Here is a 19,967-nt window from a genome sequence, read left to right on the forward strand (position 1 = left end):
AAAATCCAATGCAGTAAAATGTTAAAGTAAATGTGAGAGATTTGGATAACATTGACTGGAAAGATATTTACAAAAAATGAATTATCTTAAGTAAATGACTTCTTCAATGTATTTCCACCCTCTATCAGAGAAATAACCTGGTGTTATACATAAAATTGTGACATTTATAGAAGAAATATTGGCTTATTTATGAATGTGAATGTGGTGGGTTAAACAGTGTCTCTGAAAAATTCATGTTCACCTAGAACCTCAGATTGTGATCTTATTTGGAAATAGGATCTTTGCAAATGTAATTACAGTCATGTACCATATAATAACATCTCAATGTCAGATTACATATATGATGGTGGTCCCAAAAAATTGCATCTCCTGGTGAAATCCTAGCAATTTTAGTTTGTTTAAGTACACTCAAACATATCTGTACAATGATGACATTGCCTAAAGTTGCATTTCTCACAGCATGTTCTAAGGATGCTCAACTACCATCTCAAGGCAAAATCATTCTAGATTTGGAGGGGGCCCTGAATTCAACATCTTATTTCTTTTTTTTTTTTTTTTGACTTTTTTTTTATTGTAAACAAATGGGATACATGTTGTTTCTCTGTTTGTACATGGCATAAAGGCCTACCATTTGTGTAATCATAAATTTACATAGGGTAATGTTGTTTGATTCATTCTGTTATTTTCCCCTTCCCCCCACCCCTCCCACCCCTCTTTTCCCTCTATACAGTCCTTCCTTCCTCCATTCTTGCCCCCCTCCCTAACCCTAACTCTAATCCTAACACTAACCCCTCCCATCCCCCATTATGTGTCATCATCCACTTATTAGCGATATCATTCGTCCTTTGGATTTTTGAGATTGGCTTATCTCACTTAGCATGATATTCTCCAATTTCATCCATTTGCCTGCAAATGCCATAAATTTATCATTCTTTATGGCTGAGTAATATTCCATTGTATATATATACCACATTTTCTTTATCCATTCATCAATTGAAGGACATCTAGGTTGGTTCCACAATCTGGCTATTGTGAACTGAGCAGCTATGAACATTGATGTGGCTGTATCTCTGGGTATAGGCCAAGGAGTGGGATAGCTGGGTCAAATGGTGGTTCCACTCCAAGTTTTCTAAGGAGTCTCCACACTGCTTTCCAGAGTGGCTGCACTAATTTGCAGCCCCACCAGCAATGTAAGAGTGTACCTTTCTCCCCACATCCTCGCCAACACCTGTTGTTGCTTGTATTCTTGATAATCGCCATTCTAATTGGGGTGAGATGGAATCTTAGGGTGGTTTTGATTTGCATTTCCCTTATTACTAGAGATGTTGAACATTTTTTCATATGTTTGTTGATTGCTTGTAGATCTTCTTCTGTGTAGTGTCTGTTCATCTCCTTAGCCCATTTGTCAATTGGGTTATTTGCATTCTTGGTGTAGAGTTTTTTGAGTTCTTTATAGATTCTGGAGATTAGTGCTCTATCTGAAGTATGATTGGCAAAGATTTTCTCCCACTCTGTAAGCTCTTTCTTCGCATTTCTGATAGTTTCCTTTGCTGAGAGAAATCTTTTTAGTTTGAATCTATCCCAGTTCTTGATTCTTGCTTTTATTTCTTGTGCTATGGGAGTCCTGTTGAGGAACATCTTATTTCTTTTTAAAAGGAAGGAGATAGGGATTTGGACACACAGAGACAAAGAAAAGAGGATGATGCAAAGATGGAGGTAGAGATTGGAGAGATGACTCTGTAAGCCAGGCATTAACAGAAACCATCAGAGACCAGAAGAAGTAAGGAAGAATTTTCTTCTAGAACCTGGGGAAGGAGGTGGGATTAGGGGCAGTGTGTTTCAGCTGGCAACTTGATTTTGCTCTTAGAACCTCAGAACTGTTAAGAAAAAGGAACTGGGCTTGTAGCTCAGTGGTAGAGTGCTTGCCTAGCACATGTGAGGCAGTGGGCTCAATCCTCAGCACCATGTAAAAATAAATAAATAAAATACAACTTTTACAACTAAAAAGTATTTAAAACAAATAGAACTGTAAGAAAAAAAAATCTGTGTTGTTTCAATCCACCAAGTTGTGGTAATTTGTTGTGGCACTCTAGGAAGCTAAGAGTGGAAGAGGATATCTTTACTAACTCGTGAATAGGAGAATATATAGGTTGTGCCACAGATAAATCAGTCTACAATTTTTGACATTAAGTATTATTATTACACCTAATGCACATGAAAGCTCACTATGAGCACATAATGCTGTGTATGAGACTTGTCCTAAAACAGAGAATGGGTCATTCAGGTCTCTGGTTATGGTACTCAAGGGGCTCCAGTTGTGCCCTAAGGAAGCCCACTGGCAGAAGGAATTCCAAGCCCCTCACCCATTTCTTCATATGGAAAGTAGAAGGCAAGGGTCCTCCCCTCTGTCCTTGAAGGATGCAGGGAGATCTGCCCTCCCAGCCTATGGATAGAGCCTGAGGCTTACTGTTTTTCATTTCATGGCTACAGTAAACATGACCATTGTCTTCAAATACAAAATAAATAGATAAATGATTTTCTCTTCTTATTATTTAAAATTCTTGGTGCCAATTATTCCTCTTGTCTTCCATTTTACCCATCCATATCCTGTCTCTTTGACTCTTTCTTTACTGATAAAACAGCTGGAACTACGAAGTCTGTTCTCAACAACCTGGCATTCCCTACTTCTCCAAATAATGTACTTCAACACCCCACAAATCCCTGCTTCTGAGAATGGGCCACACCATTCCTGCTGTTACAGCTTCCTCTGCTTCACCCTCTCCCTGCTTTCCTTCCTCTCTCTGTCTTTCTCTCCTGTTTCTGCACATATTTGTTGAGAGCCTTCTGGGTAAGGCTGCTCCCTTTGCCTGGAATTTCTTCCTCCCCATCCCTTTTTCTTTATCTAAAATCTCCTTATCGCTCAATGTTTACCTTAAGCTTCTTCCATCTGGCTTTCTAGAGCAATTCCTAAGGTTAGTTTTATTTCTCTATTTCAAATTTCTACAGCCCTTCTGGTAAGGAAAATGCAGTTGGCCCTGATCCTATGTCACCTTATATAACTACTCAGGGTGATTATAAACCGTCTCTTTTCTGTTCATTTGGATCACAAGTTCCCTAAGGAAACATACATACTCTATTTGTCCTGGACACCTCAGCATGTCATTGTGCTTTGATAGCATTCGACCTCAGGGCTGTGAACACCCCAGCATACAGTTCACCAATCCCAAAGAAAGAACTAGGAGAGGGTTTGGATATTTTATTACTCTCACACTCCTTGGTGGCATCGTAGAACAAAATGAAGGACCACCCCATGCCTATAAGCAGGAGAGTGTACACAGGATAGATGGCTTGCCAGCCGCACATATGAATTTCTTCAGATGTTTTACAGGAATATGACTTTAGTTCACAACCAATGTCCTTCTTCCTTGATCACATAAAGACTTGGAGACAATGGAAATGCCCAGTTTCCCTCTTCCTGGCTGCCCCAACACATTTCTCGGAGTCTTCTTAGTTCACTTGCAGGAAAAAACAGGTCTTTCAGGCACCGACTGGTGTTTACCCCAACAGACAGACTAGTTGCTTGGAGTACATTTATTGACTGGATGGTGTGTTTGATACTTCTCATGAAGTCGAGAGTTCTTATAAACTGATATCTTTTTGTTCCCCAAATTAAGTCTCACCTGCTTTGGGTTAGATTCCTAAAACTTATCTAAGTGCCACCTGTTGAAAAGAGTTTTGTAGTAGAAGAGAAAAAGACCATTTGTTTCAGGAGAAACCAAACTAGAAAGAAAGAGAAGGTCAGCTCAAAACAGCCCACAGGCAATTTTGCCATTTAAAACCAGCAGTCACATTCCTGTGGGTGAGGTCATCAGGATCAAGTACTGCAACCAGAAAAGAGGCGCTGGTCAGTTCTCAGGGTCTCTGTGCAAGAGAGAGCGTGCAGCAGAGGAGAAAGTAAGAGGAGGTGGTGAAAGGAACCAAAGGGAGTGGGTGGCACGATTGCCCTTGCCTGTCCCTACAGGAGGAATGTCCCTTTGAGCAGCTACTGCATTTGTGCAAATTCTGCAAGACAGCCAGTGTGAGTGGCATCGATGCTGGCCACCAAGCAGGCAATAGCTTCACTTCTGGCAAGACTCTTAGTTTACCCTGTTTGCATGACTCCTTTGCTTTAAAAACAAGAAAAGTGCCTATGCCCAGTCAGTTACAGGGTTAAGTGAAGACTAAGTGAATTAGTCCTTTAGTTAAAGAAACTCTGTGGGACATGAAGAATGTAAGGGCAAGGGCGAAATGAATACTAATGATAATAAAAGCCAACATTTATGGACAACTTAATATGTACCAGACCAAACACTAAAATAAAACATACATTATTTAATCCTTATAACAACTTATGAAGCACCTGCTACTAATGTAAAAGGAGGATAATTTCTTTAGAATCATATTGCTATTTGACAGAACCAGGATTCCAGAACACAAGGTTTTAATATTCCAAGCAATAGACATGTGAAAACCAACTTTTCCCAAGCAAAATCCAGGACATGTGCCTAAAATATATCAGTTTACATTGGATTCAACGGGAATGAATATTTGAAATTAGGACCGCTGAGGAAAGTTCTGGCAATAGAGTTACTGCCCTTTAAATACCAGAATAAAATGATGGATCATATTCACTTTTCTTGCCTCTTTAGCAATAAGAATATTATACCATTTATATTTAGAATGTGCAATTAGCATCATCCCAATTGACTTATTGAAAGTTAAAAATAATTTTGCTTGGCATCCATTGATTCATGGACAAAAGTGTTCCTTGATTGACTTGGTAGAGGGTACAGATATTTCCAGCTATGGTTTCTTTTTGCTTTAAAAGGGTCACTTAAGATACAATTAGTTCATAATCAAATGTTTTAAAATGATTGAAGTATATATTCACCTTGTCTTTTTCTCTTTTTTGCAATACAGAGTAAATTGTATAATGGACTTTCTAGGATAAATGAGGTGAACAGAAAAACATGTCTCATGGTTATTTCTGATTTTGAACACTTGCATCAGATTTTACTAAGGAATTATATGAAATCAAGACATATTTTTAAGCCTATCTGCAAGGCTTTGTGTGTAGAAGTCAAGTAAGTAGATGATGGGCTAGTGTGATTTGAAAATTTCCTACTTAGTTGGGTGTGGTGACACACACCTGTAATTCCAGTGGCTTAGGAAGCTGAAGCAGGAGGAGTGCAAGTTTGAAGCCACCCTCAGCAACTTAGCAAGGCCTTAGCAACTTAAGGAGAACCTGTTTCAAAATAAAAAATAAAAGACACAAAGGGGCTGGGGATGTGGTTTAGTGGTTAAGCACCCCTGGGTTCAATTCCTGGTATAAAAAAATAAAAAATCCTACTTAACTTATTTCTGTCAATGTCAGGGTAATGAACTCCTATATCTAAAAGAAATGGAGCTGTTTGAATTGAAATGTGGATGATGGAATGGGAGATCTGAAGCCTTATCATCTTGGTTTCTCTTTGAACTTCTATCTATGCCCTTTGAAAACTGGTGAACATGGAAGAAATGACCAAATCTCTGTGAGAAAGCAATCACCACTTAAATATTAGGCTAATAGATGTTGACCCTGAGGATAGTTTTTATAGACTAGTGAGTTTGATGGGAAGTAAAAGTGCCCTGTATTGAGTATCTATTATACACCCAACAAATAGGTGTTTTGTACATCTCAGGTCATTTAAAACTCGTAACAGTTCTGTGTAGTAGTGACTGAGATGGAAGGAGACTGAAAAGTGGGAAAAGCAGTAGCCCAAAATCTGAGTAGGATATATTCTTGAAAGTTCCCTAAATCCATGTCCAGACTGAACATCTTACCACTTCAGTGATGAAGAAAGGCAGAGCTAGGGATTCCTATTGTAATTTAATAGTAGCAGTTTGCCTAAGATTATAGCTAGAACCAGAATTCACACTAACATTCCTTATTCCAAGTCTCCTGACTATAAAGCTCACATCTTTCCTGATAGATGGGAAGGAAGTATACAATGAGAGGTTAAAATGTGGGCTTTCAAAGCCACATTGCCTGGCTTCTGATTCCTTCTCTACCACTCTGGTTACTTGTGAGATCTAGAATGAGGTACTCAGTCTCTGTGCGCCTCTTTCCCCAAAGGAAAACGTGTATTCTCTACTTCATGTGTAGCAACTATCTTACAGGATTGTCAAGAGTTTAAATGTTTTAATAAATGAAATGAACATGACACACAATAAGCCTTCAATAAGTTGAGACTTTATTATTATGTGTTATTGTGACAGATCAAAATATAAATAGTATTCCTCTGCCTGGTCCTGAACTAGAGATCCTGGGCATCTCCCAAAGCAAAGGGAACAAGTTTCTTGGTCTCTGGTGAAAAGAGAACTTCAATATAGAAAACAAACCTTGCCCATTTCATTCTTTTGCTTAGAATGGTCTTGAAGAAACATATTCTCTAACCCAAGTCCTCTTAAGAGATAATAGCAATGATCAAATTTATTCTTAAAAATAATATTAAACAAAGCATGATCTAAAGCTAGGGTAAAAAGTTCCATGTAATTGAAACAAGAAATTTAATATTTTCCTGTTTCAGCTGACTAGAGTCCTTCCTTTAAATGGAGATCCAAGGAAAACACAACACATGTAACACATGTGAAACAGTTATACAGTTTAACAATTCTTTGGAAAATAATCCCAATTATAATTATAAAGTTACAGTAGAATCTGATAATTAATCTATGTAATGAATTCAAAATTTGTTTGATTCATTGCTCTAATTTACTACATTAGGTGCTGAAGATGAAATGGTAAAATTTAGTTTTTGCCTTTATAGAATTCATGGCTTGGTGGGGAAGAAAAAGAAGTTGCAAATGTACTACAAAAAAAGTGTCTAAACAGAATGTACAAGTGCATGGGAAACAACTCTTTCTGGAAAAATCTGCTGAAGTCATTACAAAAGAGAATCTTACTAAGCTAAGAATTCCATTAAATGATTTTAAACTATGACTACAATGTAGATGTATGTGATTACTTTTAAAATCTAGAAACATGTCAAACTAATGAAAAATATGACCATGAACTTCCAATTATCCCTGTGCAGATCTGCTACATTGCAGGACTTGGGAATGACTCTCTCCATCCCATCTCAAAAATCTGCTGACATCTCAGCTCTTCTTGCTACTCAACCAGTTTCTGAATCATTATTTCAGGAAGGGCTACTTTTCTCTTCCTAAATTTGCTACTCTAGGCACATATGAATTACCCCAGTTTCCATTTGACTATTCAAACTAATGATCACTTCCATTAGCAAGGACTATTATGCAATATCATCATACCAGATAGCAGCTTTTAAACATAATATAAGCAAGCAGTAAACTGGCATAGCAGCTGTCATTAGCTATGGAAGGAAACAGAGACCAACATATATGATGGAAAGGAGGTTACATAAGTAAAAAAGGAATTCCTCAAATGTGTTCCAAGGTCCTTCCTGCCCCAGGCTGCAGAGAATCATTTAAATACTACAGAAAGAGGTTCCTGAGAGCCTTAGGCTGCAAAAAGTATAACAACTACGCATGTGTTTGCTCATCTATGTTTATAAAAATGTGTGTATGCATGAGTGTGTGTATTTATATGTGTGTAAACACGTGAAGACGTGTATTTGTGCATGTCTTTTATGAATTTGTATGCTTTCTGTATATTCATGCATGTATGTACATATGTGAATATATTTGTATAGTTTGTATATGTGTGATAAGAGAGAGACAGAGAGAGAGAGAGAGAGAGAAAATAGACAAGCTGCAAAGTATGTATAAGATATAAGACTTCTCATACTCCTGTGGGCTCGCTGTCCCCACCCCCATCTTTGGCATCACCAAGACCCAGGAGCAGAAGGATGCTCTGTGACCTGAAGCTGCGTTAGAAAGTTTGCTGCTCCTTAAAGACATTCCACTGGGAACCTCATTGGTTACCTGCAGGATGTGGATTGTACAAGTCTGCCAATTCCCGCAGGAGGAAGGGACGGCTGTTGACACCCTAGGCTGAAACTCAGCGGCCCCCACCCCCCTTCCAGGTTCCTAAATCTTCCTCTGCCTGCGGCTGCCGCTCTGCAGAGGCGGGCCAGCCCGGGCAGGCTCTGCCGCGGCGCTCGGGGCCCGCGGGCTGGAGTCGGCCCGCGGTTGGGGCGGGAGGCAGGGGAGAGGGCGGGGGCGGCAGGAGGCCATGCCTCCAGCTGCGGAGGCTGCCGCACAGCTGGAGCGGCCGCGGTCACCTGCGCGGCGCCATCGCCCTTGCGCTCGCGGTGTCCAGCCGGCGGCGGCGGACTTCACAGTGCGCGGCGAGAGTCAGCACGGAGGGCGCCCGGCGTAGGCGGCGGCGGGTGTGGGCCGAGCCGGTATTTATAGCTCGGTGACAGCAGCGGCGGCAGCGACGCCGCGGGTCCGTCTCGCTGCGCTTCCCAGCGAGGCCGCCGGTGCGCCGGAGAGCTGTGCTTGACCCGGTCTCCCGTGTGCAGTCGCCCGGAGCCTGCTCGGCCCCCTTCGGGTGAGTACGCGGCCCCGCGCCGGGCGCCTCCCCGCCCTCGGTCCCGCCGCAGCCCAGCCCGGCCGGCCCCGCCGCCCGCAGCCCCAGCTGCCTCCCGCGAATGCGGAAGCGGCCGCGGAACCCCGGCCCGGCCCCCGAGTTCCCCGGCGCCTTTCTCCTCCCTCCCGGAGGATGGCATCCAAAGAGGCAGGGTAAAGTGTCAAGGAGGGAGACGGACGCACCAGCCCGTGGGTGAGGGCGGAGGAGACTCCCAGGCTCAAGGCTCTTGGTGGGAACCTCAAAGTCCCGGGCTCCAGGCGGGTAAAGGATGGTAGAGCAGTCCTTGAACTTTCTTCGCTTCAGTGATTCCTTGGATAGGACATGAATACAAGCCCTGTTTTTGTTAATGAAACGAACAGGTTGCAGTTCATAGGTGTCGTCCTTTAAAAAAAAAAAAAAAAAAAAAAAAAACGGGGTGGGGGAAGAGAAGAGAGAAGACAGAATGAGAGGAGAGAGAGAGGAGAGAGGAGATCTACCGACTTGTGTGTTTGGATGTTTGCTAACTTCATCGTGACTAAATAAAACTATTTTTTCGTTTTCTATTTTTGAAAATGCCACAGACCCACAAGTGTGTTTGACCAATGTAGTAGCTTTTGGCTGTCATTATTCATTCTACTGTCTGTGGAACAATGAAGTGTGTGTTTGGGGAGTTGAGGGGGGACAAGTAAACATCACATGCTTGCTTTAGTATGTATGTTTGGAGATAAGTTTCATTAACCAAAAAGAAACGAAAAATTGAGTGAAAGAATGGTAAATATAAGGTCATTCATTTCCCCTCTAATTATAAGGGATATATTGACTGACATGCAAGGAAGGACCATTGGGAAGCTTTTGGGGTTTTGTTTTGTTTTCAGAAACAACTACTTCCAATTTATTGAATATAAAAAGTAGTAGGATCCCTGTAAAAATCTATTTTTGTTAAAAAAAGTATTGACTTAAAAAAAAGTCATAAGTCTTTCTTTTACTCCACCAGTCTTTGGAGTTTAAAAAACAATTAGGAATTTTGACATTTTGACTCAGGTAGTTATCCCTCTCCTCCAACCTTTCATTAAATCCATGTGATCAGAAACCAGTACTTGTCAGCTGGGCACTCTGGCCCATGCCTGTAATCCCAGATATCCTGGAGGCTGAGGCAGGACGATTGCAAGTTTAGGGCGGGCCTGGGTGATTTAGCAAGACCCCGTCTCAAAATAAAATAAAAAGATCTGGGGACATAACTCAGTGGTAAAGTGGTTGCTCAGCATGTGTGAGGCTCCGAGTTCAATCCCCAGGATCAAAAAACAAAGAAAAGCCAGTACTTGTCAGTCTTATTTAATTTGATTGTTTAAGCTGCCAGTCATTTAAAAAATAATTTCAAACGTGTGAATTTTATTTAATATATAAAATAATATTTAATGAATATTTGCCTTGGCACTATTTATAGAGTATGACCATGGCAATTCATTCTTTATCAGAAACAGATGCCACTAGAAGGAACTTCACACTTTTAAAGAATTTATTGGTGACTGTTTGATTACTTTTTAACATTATAACATGATGGGACTTTAAAATATTTTGCTGTTCCAATAGAAAGTTGTCATTGTCTGAAGGACTCAGACTTACTTCACTTTCAGATTCTGCCTTAAAAACTTTCATTGATTGTTGTCCCAAGGACTGCAGGATAACAAAGGGGAGAAAATCACTTAAAGGTTGAAACAATATGAAGAGAAAGTCTAGGATGTGATTTATGGTTGGGATCCTCTAAAGTAGCTAGGGCACCACAAATGCTGTCCTGGTATCTGTGCAGAACCATTTATGGTGGTTTCATTGATTGACTTAAAAGGTTGCTTTTTATTTAAAAGGCTATGTGGTCTTTTGTATTGGATTAAGAGTTTCAGCTTTACTTTTGTTATTATTGCTATTTGTAGTTCTTAAACCTGTATTAAGCACTCGCATTATATAAAATGCTTTGTATCATTTCCCTTCACCTGTCTTCTATAATCATCTAAGATTATATACTGTGACCTATCCTTACGTTAGAGTTGGTCCAGTCAAGCATGTATGTATTTGGTTTATCTACTTTTCTTTCAATTCTCCTTTTATAGACTTGGATGTCCCATTATCCAGAGTCTGCTGTCTCTGGAATGGATTCTTCAATGTTTGTTTTCTTATCCAAGGCTGTACTATTATCCATTCATCACCCACACATCTATTTATTAATTTATGCATTCATTAGTAAATATTTATTGAGTGCTTACTAGGTGCAAGTCATCACCCATTGAAATTTTATTCTGTATTTTATACTTCACAGTGTAGGGAATATGACAGTAATTTAAAGTATGCACTTTGGATTTATATAGAAGTAGTTGTACCTGTTTCTGCTGGTTGGTAGCGGTATGATCTTGGGCACATTACAACCTCTCTGAATCTCTTTTTCTTCACTGGCCAATACAAATGGTTGGTATAAGGACTAATTGAAATAGTGAGTGAAATGAGCATTCCAACAGCACAACCCATAAAAAACACTCAAACTGTTAGTATGCGTATGTTGACTGCATCTACTGAACCTCTGTTCATCTCAGGAAATGGCAATTCCATTCTGGATTTTGTGTAGGCCGTGTCCATATGCAATCCATTAATAACTCTTTTTTTTTTGGTGGGGGGTGGTACTAGGCATCAGACCTAGGGGTGCTTTACCACTGAGCTACGTCCCTAGACCTTTTTTTATTTTAAGACCAGATCTCCCTAAGTTTCTGAGTGTCTTACTAAACTGCTAAGGCTGGCCTCAAACTTGTCACCTTCCTGTCTTAGCTTCCCAAGTAACTGGGTTTACAGTCATGAGCCACCATACCTGGCTCCCTTAATAACTCTTGTTGGCTCTTTCTTTTAAATGTATTCAGAAGCTGAGCTGTTTAAACTGTCTTCATCTATACCTGTCTAGTCCAAGGTACCTGGCAATAGCTTCCCCTCTTCTGTTCCTTGCCTCCTACAAAGTATTTTAAACCAGCAGACAAAGTGGCCCTTCTGATATGTAAGTCAGATTGTATCACCAAGTTCAATCAGGGTGAAAGCTCACAACATAGGATGGCCTCAAGGCCTGATCATGATGAAATACTTCCTCCTGGACTTCATCTCTTCCCTATTCCCCAGTACCATATCCTGTCCAGTCATATTAACCTTCATGTACTACCTTAAATGCACTAAGCATGCCCCTGGCAACAGGCCTTTCCAACTTCTGTCCCTCTATCTGGTTGATTCTTTCTCAATATATAGTTATCTTCTGGCCTCTGGCCCTTCTTTCATTTGTGTCTTCTTCTGTCAGCTTGTAGTGAGACCTTCTTCAACTTCCCTCACTCTTGACTCCCTATTGACTTTTCCTTGCTTTAATTTTCTCTACCCACTTTTTGAAATACTATGTATTTAATTTTGTTGGATTTGCTCCCTACAAAGAAACTATCAGATGCTTGGAAACAGGGAATCTATTAGTAACCTTATGATCCAGAGTCTACTCTCTCTGGAATGAAATCCTCAGTGTGTTTCTATTACCTCAGCCTGGTCTGTTTATCAACCACAAATCTCTTTATTCATGTAGTTATCTATCAGAAAATATTTGCTGACTGCCTACTAGGTAGGAATAAGCAACCTCAGCATGTAGGCTATTGTCTAGCACAAAATAGGTGATTAGTAAATATTGAACAAGTGAATTAATGAATGTTAATATGGAATGAAATCTGACTTCATCACTTTTTATGTGTGATTGTTTCACTTTTTTGCTCTGAAATGTTTGATGATTTCCTAATCTCTACTCAATACAGACCAACACTTTTTAAAAAATAATTTTCCTTGAATTGACCCCAAATCATTCTAAATTCTCACAAGACACCTCCAAACACCCTGTGTTCCAACCACACAGAACTACTGATATGTCTCTGTGTTGGTCCCAGGCTATTTCCCCTGTCCCTTGACTTAAAACATTCTCCCACTTGATAGTTCTTACATCTTTCTCTCTCTTTTTTTGTTCCTTTGAATTCCTTTGAAATACTGACTTGAATTAAAATTTTTGACTCTACTAGTATTCAGTAAATACTTGTTCCTCCAGAGTTGGATACCATTAGTGAATGGAAGGCCTATGAGTTTTCAGTTTTAGCCTAATCTTACCAAAACATTATTGTGGCTATTATATGAAAAAGGAGGGGCTTCTGAAATAGGAACATCTACCTAATAATGTCATTACATATGAGAAGAAATTAAGTTTGTGTCAAATAGTCTTGTTCTAAGGTGCAGAATGCATATCAGTGATATATAGCAAAAGGAAAATCAGATCAACTCAATTACTTATACTAATGCTCAAAGAAGAAAGAATTCAAGTACTCCTGTAGTTACATGATTCCCATTTCTTTCTGATCATGCTATCAAGGTCAATTTGAATAGTAATAGCTCCTTTCTTCCTGGAAGTACTGTGAATCTTTTATATCAGAAAGTTTTATTATCAAAAACTTTCTAACCAACATGTGAAGAGCAAGATATTGGAATTTATGTTGTTGCACAGGAAAGGCGTAGTATAGTGTTGAGGCCAGGTAGCTTTAATTTGAATCCTGGCTCTGATGTAGACAAGTTTTATTCTTTTGTACAGTCTACCAAATTTGTGGGTTGTGGTGATGCATGCTACACAGGAGGCTGAGGCAGGATCACAAGTTTGAGGTCATCCTTGGCAACTTCATGAGACCCTGTCTCAAAATAAAAAAAATTAAAAGGGCTGGGGGTGTAGTTCAATGATAGAGTATCCCTGGCTTCAATTCCCAATACTACAAAAACGAATAAACAAACACGAGCAAAACAACACCAACACTACTACTAAACTGTCAGTCTCAGTTTCAACATTTGTGAAATGGGGAAAGTAAGAGCGTTTTCTTCTCTGGGCTGCTATTAAATTTAAGAGATACTTATAAAGCTCATTAATATACTGTCTGGCATATAGCAAGTCCTCGTTAAATGTTAGCCCTGAGTAATAATGATGACGATGATGATATGTGGAGCCTGCTGCTAAATGGAATGGGGTTGTGTGTGGGTAAATCAGTGCTGTTACTGGCCAAGTCACCACTGCAGTCATTGAACCTGGCTGCTCTTCTTTTCTTTAGTGGAAGTTGAATGTCAGGTTTCTCTGCCTTTTTCTCATTTCACCTAAACAATGAAGGAGTTTCTCTTTCTGAGTGTACCACTCAGATCATTCATAGATGTCTATGGATTGCCCACAGCATTGTGCTGTGCCCAAGAAGTAAACAGCTTCTCAAGACCTCTTTGAGGAGCTTACAACCAAGTGAGGGAGATAAACACATACAGGTAATTTCACTAGGCTGCTAAGATAAAAGCACACTCTCATCTATGGTTGCAGAATTGAATTTTTAAATATGAAAAAGTTTTGCAAACTATGTACCCCATGTAGCATAGTCAATTTGAAAACCTCATTTCTAAATTATTAACAGTATAGTTATCAATCATATTGATTATAGAAATACTTGTGTGAACTATAGAGGTGAAAGCAATTTTAGTGCTTTGAATGATACCAGGGTACGTAAGGAACTAGACAACAGGGCCAACATGACTAGGCAAACTTTTGGCAATCTTGTGTTGTAAAGTAGGATAAGCAGAAACTATTCAAGCTATTATGTAAACTTTTGAAATTTGGGATCCCCCCAGAAGATCATGTCAACTTCTGGATAATGTGGAAAGTATTTATTCTTATAATAAAATAAAATGATGAAATGATCAATATCATTTTTTTAGTCCTTACTAGTAGAAATAAAGAATGAACTATAAGCATGACTGGAAATGTCTTACTGAAAAAGCGCTTCCAGCTCTGTAGCATATTAGAAAGATTAAGGACTAGGTATCAGTGTGGATTCAAATTCTGTCTTTTCCACTTGCTGAGTATGTGAACTAAATGGACAACTACTTTGAGCCTTGATCTTCCTAACTGTAACATAAGAGTGACAGTAGCATTCCTAGCATTGCTGTGGGAATTAAATGAGATTAGATACTAGTGCAGGATTGTTGCTCAGTACTATAGTTCTCTGTCCTGAAATAGCATAAATTCAGGAGTGGAACAGCTGTCTCCAAATTTTTTGAATGTTCTAATTTAACTTGGGCATGTGGAAATTATATAGCCCACAAGCAAGATTCTGAGGTTAAAAATAGCAACAAAATAAGTATATGCCAGTCCTCCACAAAGTGTTTTAAAAAAAGAATCAAGGTCATGTATATTCAGTGGTCTGAATTCTGCTGTGTTGATTATGTGTGTGCAAGGTGGGAGGGGAGGTGGTGGTGGCACTCCCTAGAATCCCTCACTGCTAATAGGTGCCTCATTGGAAGTAAGGCATTATAGAAACTTTCTAAAGGATACTTTGTGCAGTGCTGATGGGCATGTAGCACAAGTCCTCCTTCAAGAGTCATTGGTCCTTGAGAAGATTTTTGTGAATTTCTCTTTGGTGGTGATCTTTGGAAAGATGTTGCATGAAATTGAATTGAAAACTGATGTATTTCTGCATTTTTGCACACTGGATATCATGAAAATTCACAATGCTCATTTTTATACTTTACTACTTGTTCTGTTCTCTGTGTGAGAACCACACACATGGGTCCCAGCTGCTGTAGTGGGTGATAGTCTCATGGAAAGAAAAAAAGAAAGAAACGAAGGAGGGAGGGAAGGAGGAAAAGAAAGACCCATCTTGTGAAAGTCACCATTCCTAAGTGATCTGAGCTTGGAACAGATATTTCAGAGTGTTCATGAAGATCATAAGGGACCTGAAATTGCTTAGAGGCCTTATGAATCCAAGGTTGCAGTGATTATGGATTTAGCTGAATTACATTGCCAATTCTTTTGCATGTTTACATTGCTTTTCTAAAATAGTTGTGGCATGTCTTCATTAACTTAGATTGTGAGTTTAATTGACATTCATCAGCCCAGAGTATTGATTGAGATTTGGGACCCTTGGAAACTTATTCTTAGATCTTCCATTGATTTAGAAGCACTTCAGGCTTGTGGTGTAATCTTTGTACTTTTTGCCAGTTGTAAAATGAGGTTTAACAATGAATTTCATCCCCAAAGTGTCCAGAATCAGTGAAGGATTTTTTTACTTACATAATTTTACCTGTCCTATATAAGTATACAATTGCATCTAGAGAAGAAGGCATTCTTGGGATTGGGCCCTGGATCTTTCCATGAGAAAGGGAAAGTGTGTAGATGATCCTTGGGGTCATACTTCAGAGGCTCAGATCAGCTCTCTCCTGCTGGGTGACCTAGGGAAAGTTGTAACCATGTGAGCCTTAATTCCCTCCCTATAAATTAAAGGGATGGGAATGATAATAATAATAATAATAATAATAATAGTGTTCCAGTGGCTTGTTATGACAAAAATGCCACAATGTTGCAAGCAGACATCCAGTAGAGAGCCTGTCATGTTAGGGATTGTATACTTTGCAAGGGTTCTTCTTCCCGCTCTAAGGTTTAAATAAATTGAGAAAAAAGAAAAATAAATTGGTATATGGTCATCAAATTACTGCCAATATTACTTTTGTTTTCAAGATTTAAACAGTTTTATTGCTGAAAAAGCAGATGTAGCTTAGTCTGAGAGCTAAATGAGTTCACTAAAATGAACCCTAGAATTGGATACCTACTAACAAGACTTAGTGGACTTAGACAAGCCTCCCCATGTGGGAGTCTCAGCTGGTGTGCTTCAGGGGCAGGCTGGTTCCTGAAGAGGAAAGAGGAAAAGCAAAGTGAACCTCTGGAGGTGGGGCCTGGACATTTGCATTTTAAGGTGGTTGTGCTTCCTGAGCAGGTCTGGGTTAAGACCCATTGCTGTAGGCATTTTATAAGCTTTTGCAGTGCCTCTATGCCTTTGGGTATTACAGAAGTTCATACACAGGTGCACATTCATCCACGAATAGAAAGAGATTGGAAAAGTTTATTTACCAAATTATTAAGTGATCATGACTCTGAGGAGAGGGAATTAGGTAGAGGAGAATGTTTATTGGGTGTTTCTTTTTTTTCTTTTTTTGGTGTTGCTGGGGATTGAACCCGGGGCCTTTACTTTCGAGGGAGGCACTCTACCAGCTGAGCTATATCCCCAGCCTGGGTGTTTCATTATTATTGTTGTTGTTATTATGTGTTCAGTTTACTTCTGTATTATTCCAGTTTTTAGATGACTATGGTTGTAAAGTGAAATAATCTAAAATAGGAAAACAGTTGCATTGATCTTATACCCTGTGCCTCTTTCTCCCCATGTCATCTCAGTTATCATCCCAATTTTGGATGGTGTCCTGCCCTCTCATGTGTCCTGTCCTCTCACATCCCTTCCATTCTTCCTAATCTTTTTTTTTTTTTTTTTTTTTTTTTTGGTTCCAGGGATTGAATTAATTCAAGGGTGCTTATTTAACTTATTAAGTCAAACCCCATCCCCTTTCTTCTTTTGTTTTATTTTGAGACAGGGCCTTACTAAATTGCTGAGGCTGGCCTTGAATTTATAATCTTCCTGTCTCAGCCTCCCAAGCTGCTAGGATTACAGACATGTGCTACCACGCCTGGCTCCCCCTACTCTTTATTCCCCTTTTTTCCTAAATTCCCAACTAAAAGAGGTATGATTAGATAGCAGGGAGGGGAAAATATTAACCTTCCTCAATCTACTGTGTCCTGGTGCCAGTAGGAACAGGCATCAATCATCTCATCCAGGTACCTCTTTACTGAACTGTTGTAAATCTGACCAAATAACAGGAAGAGACTGCTACTTGTTTCCCACTTAAACTCTGTTTCTCTCTTCCCACACAGGTAAACTGCGGCATCGAAGTTTTGAAGGATGGGTAAAGATTTCCGCTATTACTTCCAGCATCCCTGGTCTCGCATGATTGTGGCTTACTTGGTGATCTTCTTTAATTTCTTAATCTTTGCGGAGGACCCAGTTTCTCACAGCCAAACAGAAGCCAATGTTATTGTTGTTGGAAACTGTTTTTCATTTGTAACAAATAAATACCCTAGAGGAGTTGGCTGGAGGATTTTGAAGGTGCTTCTATGGCTACTTGCCATTCTCATAGGACTAATAGCTGGCAAATTTCTCTTCCATCAGCGTTTGTTTGGTAAGTAGCATAACCCATGAAATGTAATGTTGCTAATTATTTAATTTCTATTCTTCAAGATAGAGCTCCTATGTTACTAAGAGCCAATTTATGTGCATTTTAGTTTGTCCTCCAGCCTTAATTTGTAATGCATTGCCGTAACTAGGTTTTTCAACTATTCTCTATTTAATGATGTACTTTTTTACTGCCTAAGGAGTGAAATTAGTATAAGGCAAAATTAGTACCAGACTTCATTATAAATGGCTTTGGAGATAAATGAATGTGTATATAATCTTATCTAGGGAAGACATGGAAATAGCTCCTTTCTCATAAGTAGGTAGTACCTAAGTGAGGTACAGGAAAGAGGTTGTAAATTATAAAAAGAATGACTCCTTATCACACCATATTTTCATTAAAGTAAGCTAACCATTGCCATTTATTGGCCAATCAGGGCATGAGAACTAGAACGCTAACTTCTTATCATTTTTTTAAAAATTGGCTTTACGATGTTTATTTTGTACCTGGTCATTCACAGAGCAGTACATTAGTAAGGAGTCTCTTAGTAGTAAATAATAGAAAAAGAGACTAAATTAGTTTTTTTTAAAAAAAGGTAACTTATGATAGGGATATTGGGATATTTCACAGAGACCCAGGATAGAGTTCATTTTAGACAATGGGATGGAACCAGGGCCTTGAATTCTGTCAGGATGCTCTTTGTCTCAACTTCTCTATCATATCTGCTGCATTCTGCTTTCACCCTGAAGATCCATTTATATCCACCCAGAGAAACTGGCTTGACTTTCCTGGTCCCTAGTTTAAACTCTCAGAGAAGGGACTGGAGTTGACCAGTTTGTGGTGGCTCCCACTTCAGCCTAATCAATTTGACTAAGAGGTGGGTGGTATTTATTCAACAGATATTCCCTGATTACTTATTACATGTCAGACCCTCTTTTAGAGAGTGATTCAAACAAACAAGGTTACTGTCCTCATAAAAACTTACCTCCTACAGAAGAGAGATTCAACAAATGTATATCTAATACATGAAGAGGTGATACATACCACGGGGTAAAATATGTAGTTTTAAATGCTGCAGCTGGATCAATTAAGAAGAGAATTTAATAAGAAAACTTTGCATTTGGCAATTATAAGATCATAGGTGACAGAGTATTTGCAGTCTAGAAGTGGTTGAGAAACAATGTCAATGTTCTAAGGAATTAGCAAATAAATATTCACATATATACATGTACATACAATTCATCCCTATTTCTCAAACTGTTGCCATCTGTTTCTATCACATAAATATATGAAATGAACATACTTTATATTTATTATCTATGTGCATGTGTATATACACAGTTTCAAGAAATTTCATGAGACAATGGAAGATATAGGGAAATAGCTAAAAATGGAAGAAGGAGCATGGGCAGATTTTTGAGTTGGTTGAGTTGTTGGTGGTTTTATCTGAGGAATGAGATTAACTGACCTGCTTACAGTTGCAGGGGAAGGAGTTAGATTGAAGTGAAAATATAGTAGAAAATATCTCTGAAGGTCTTTGGGACTTAGGACACAGGTAAAAATGGTGGCCTTAAGACAGGTCTCCAATCCTAATGCCTACTAGGAAGTAAATCATGCCGATAATCATGTGAATGAGTTGGGGAAGCTGATCCTCCCCTAGTTGTGCCTTCACATAATAAGACTGGAACCTCAGACAACAGCTTGACTGCAACCTCATGTAAGACCTACAGCCAGAGGTCCTGAATTTTTGTGTAATTTGTTAGAAATCAATAAATGAAATAATAATTACTTATAATTAAGGGGAAAAAAGACAAGAGGAGAGACCCTGGCTCCTGAGATCCTGGGCATGAGTAAGATAAGGAATGGTGCTCTGATAGATATGTTTCAGGTGGAGGAGTAGGAAGGGGAATATTTCTCTACCTGATAACCTTCATTTTACTATGAAGAAGAGCTGAAGAAAAATATGGAAGGGTTTGATGATAGAGGCTTAACAAAGTGGTCAAGGGTTGGAATGGTGATCTTCAGGAGTACAGAAGTGAACTGACTATACACAAATGAAAGGGTTGCTTATTGTCACTAAGGGCCAGTGAAGTTAGCCACCATAAATTTGAATGATATTAATCTGAATGTTGAGCAGTTTTCTCTTTGAGAGTTCAGTCACCTGGAACACAATTTGAGAGTGATTCATCTGCATGGGACTGCTCAGACTTTCCCTGTTGGAAACAAAAGATGGAAGATAAAGGAAGAGTTCTTGCAACAGAGTTACTAATTT

The 19,967-nt window shown here is 39.2% G+C and overlaps 1 protein-coding gene across 2 annotated transcripts in view; it reads left to right on the forward strand.

Moving 5' to 3' along the window:
* Positions 1-8,200: 8,200 nt before the first annotated feature.
* Tmem117 (transmembrane protein 117) overlaps positions 8,201-19,967 on the forward strand; it is a 476,419-nt gene continuing 464,652 nt past the window's right edge. Inside the window, exons 1-2 of one of the 2 annotated variants that reach the window (XM_047551639.1) lie at positions 8,201-8,554; positions 17,397-17,701. In XM_047551639.1, the coding sequence (XP_047407595.1) occupies positions 17,425-17,701 (277 nt within the window). In that variant the 5' untranslated portion in view covers positions 8,201-8,554; positions 17,397-17,424. Of the gene's footprint in view, positions 8,555-17,396; positions 17,702-19,967 lie in introns of those variants that run through there. The other variant, XM_047551640.1, reaches the window with a different exon arrangement.

This window comes from Sciurus carolinensis, chromosome 4 (genome assembly GCF_902686445.1).
Source record: "Sciurus carolinensis chromosome 4, mSciCar1.2, whole genome shotgun sequence".
NCBI classification, from domain to species: Eukaryota; Metazoa; Chordata; class Mammalia; order Rodentia; family Sciuridae; genus Sciurus; species Sciurus carolinensis.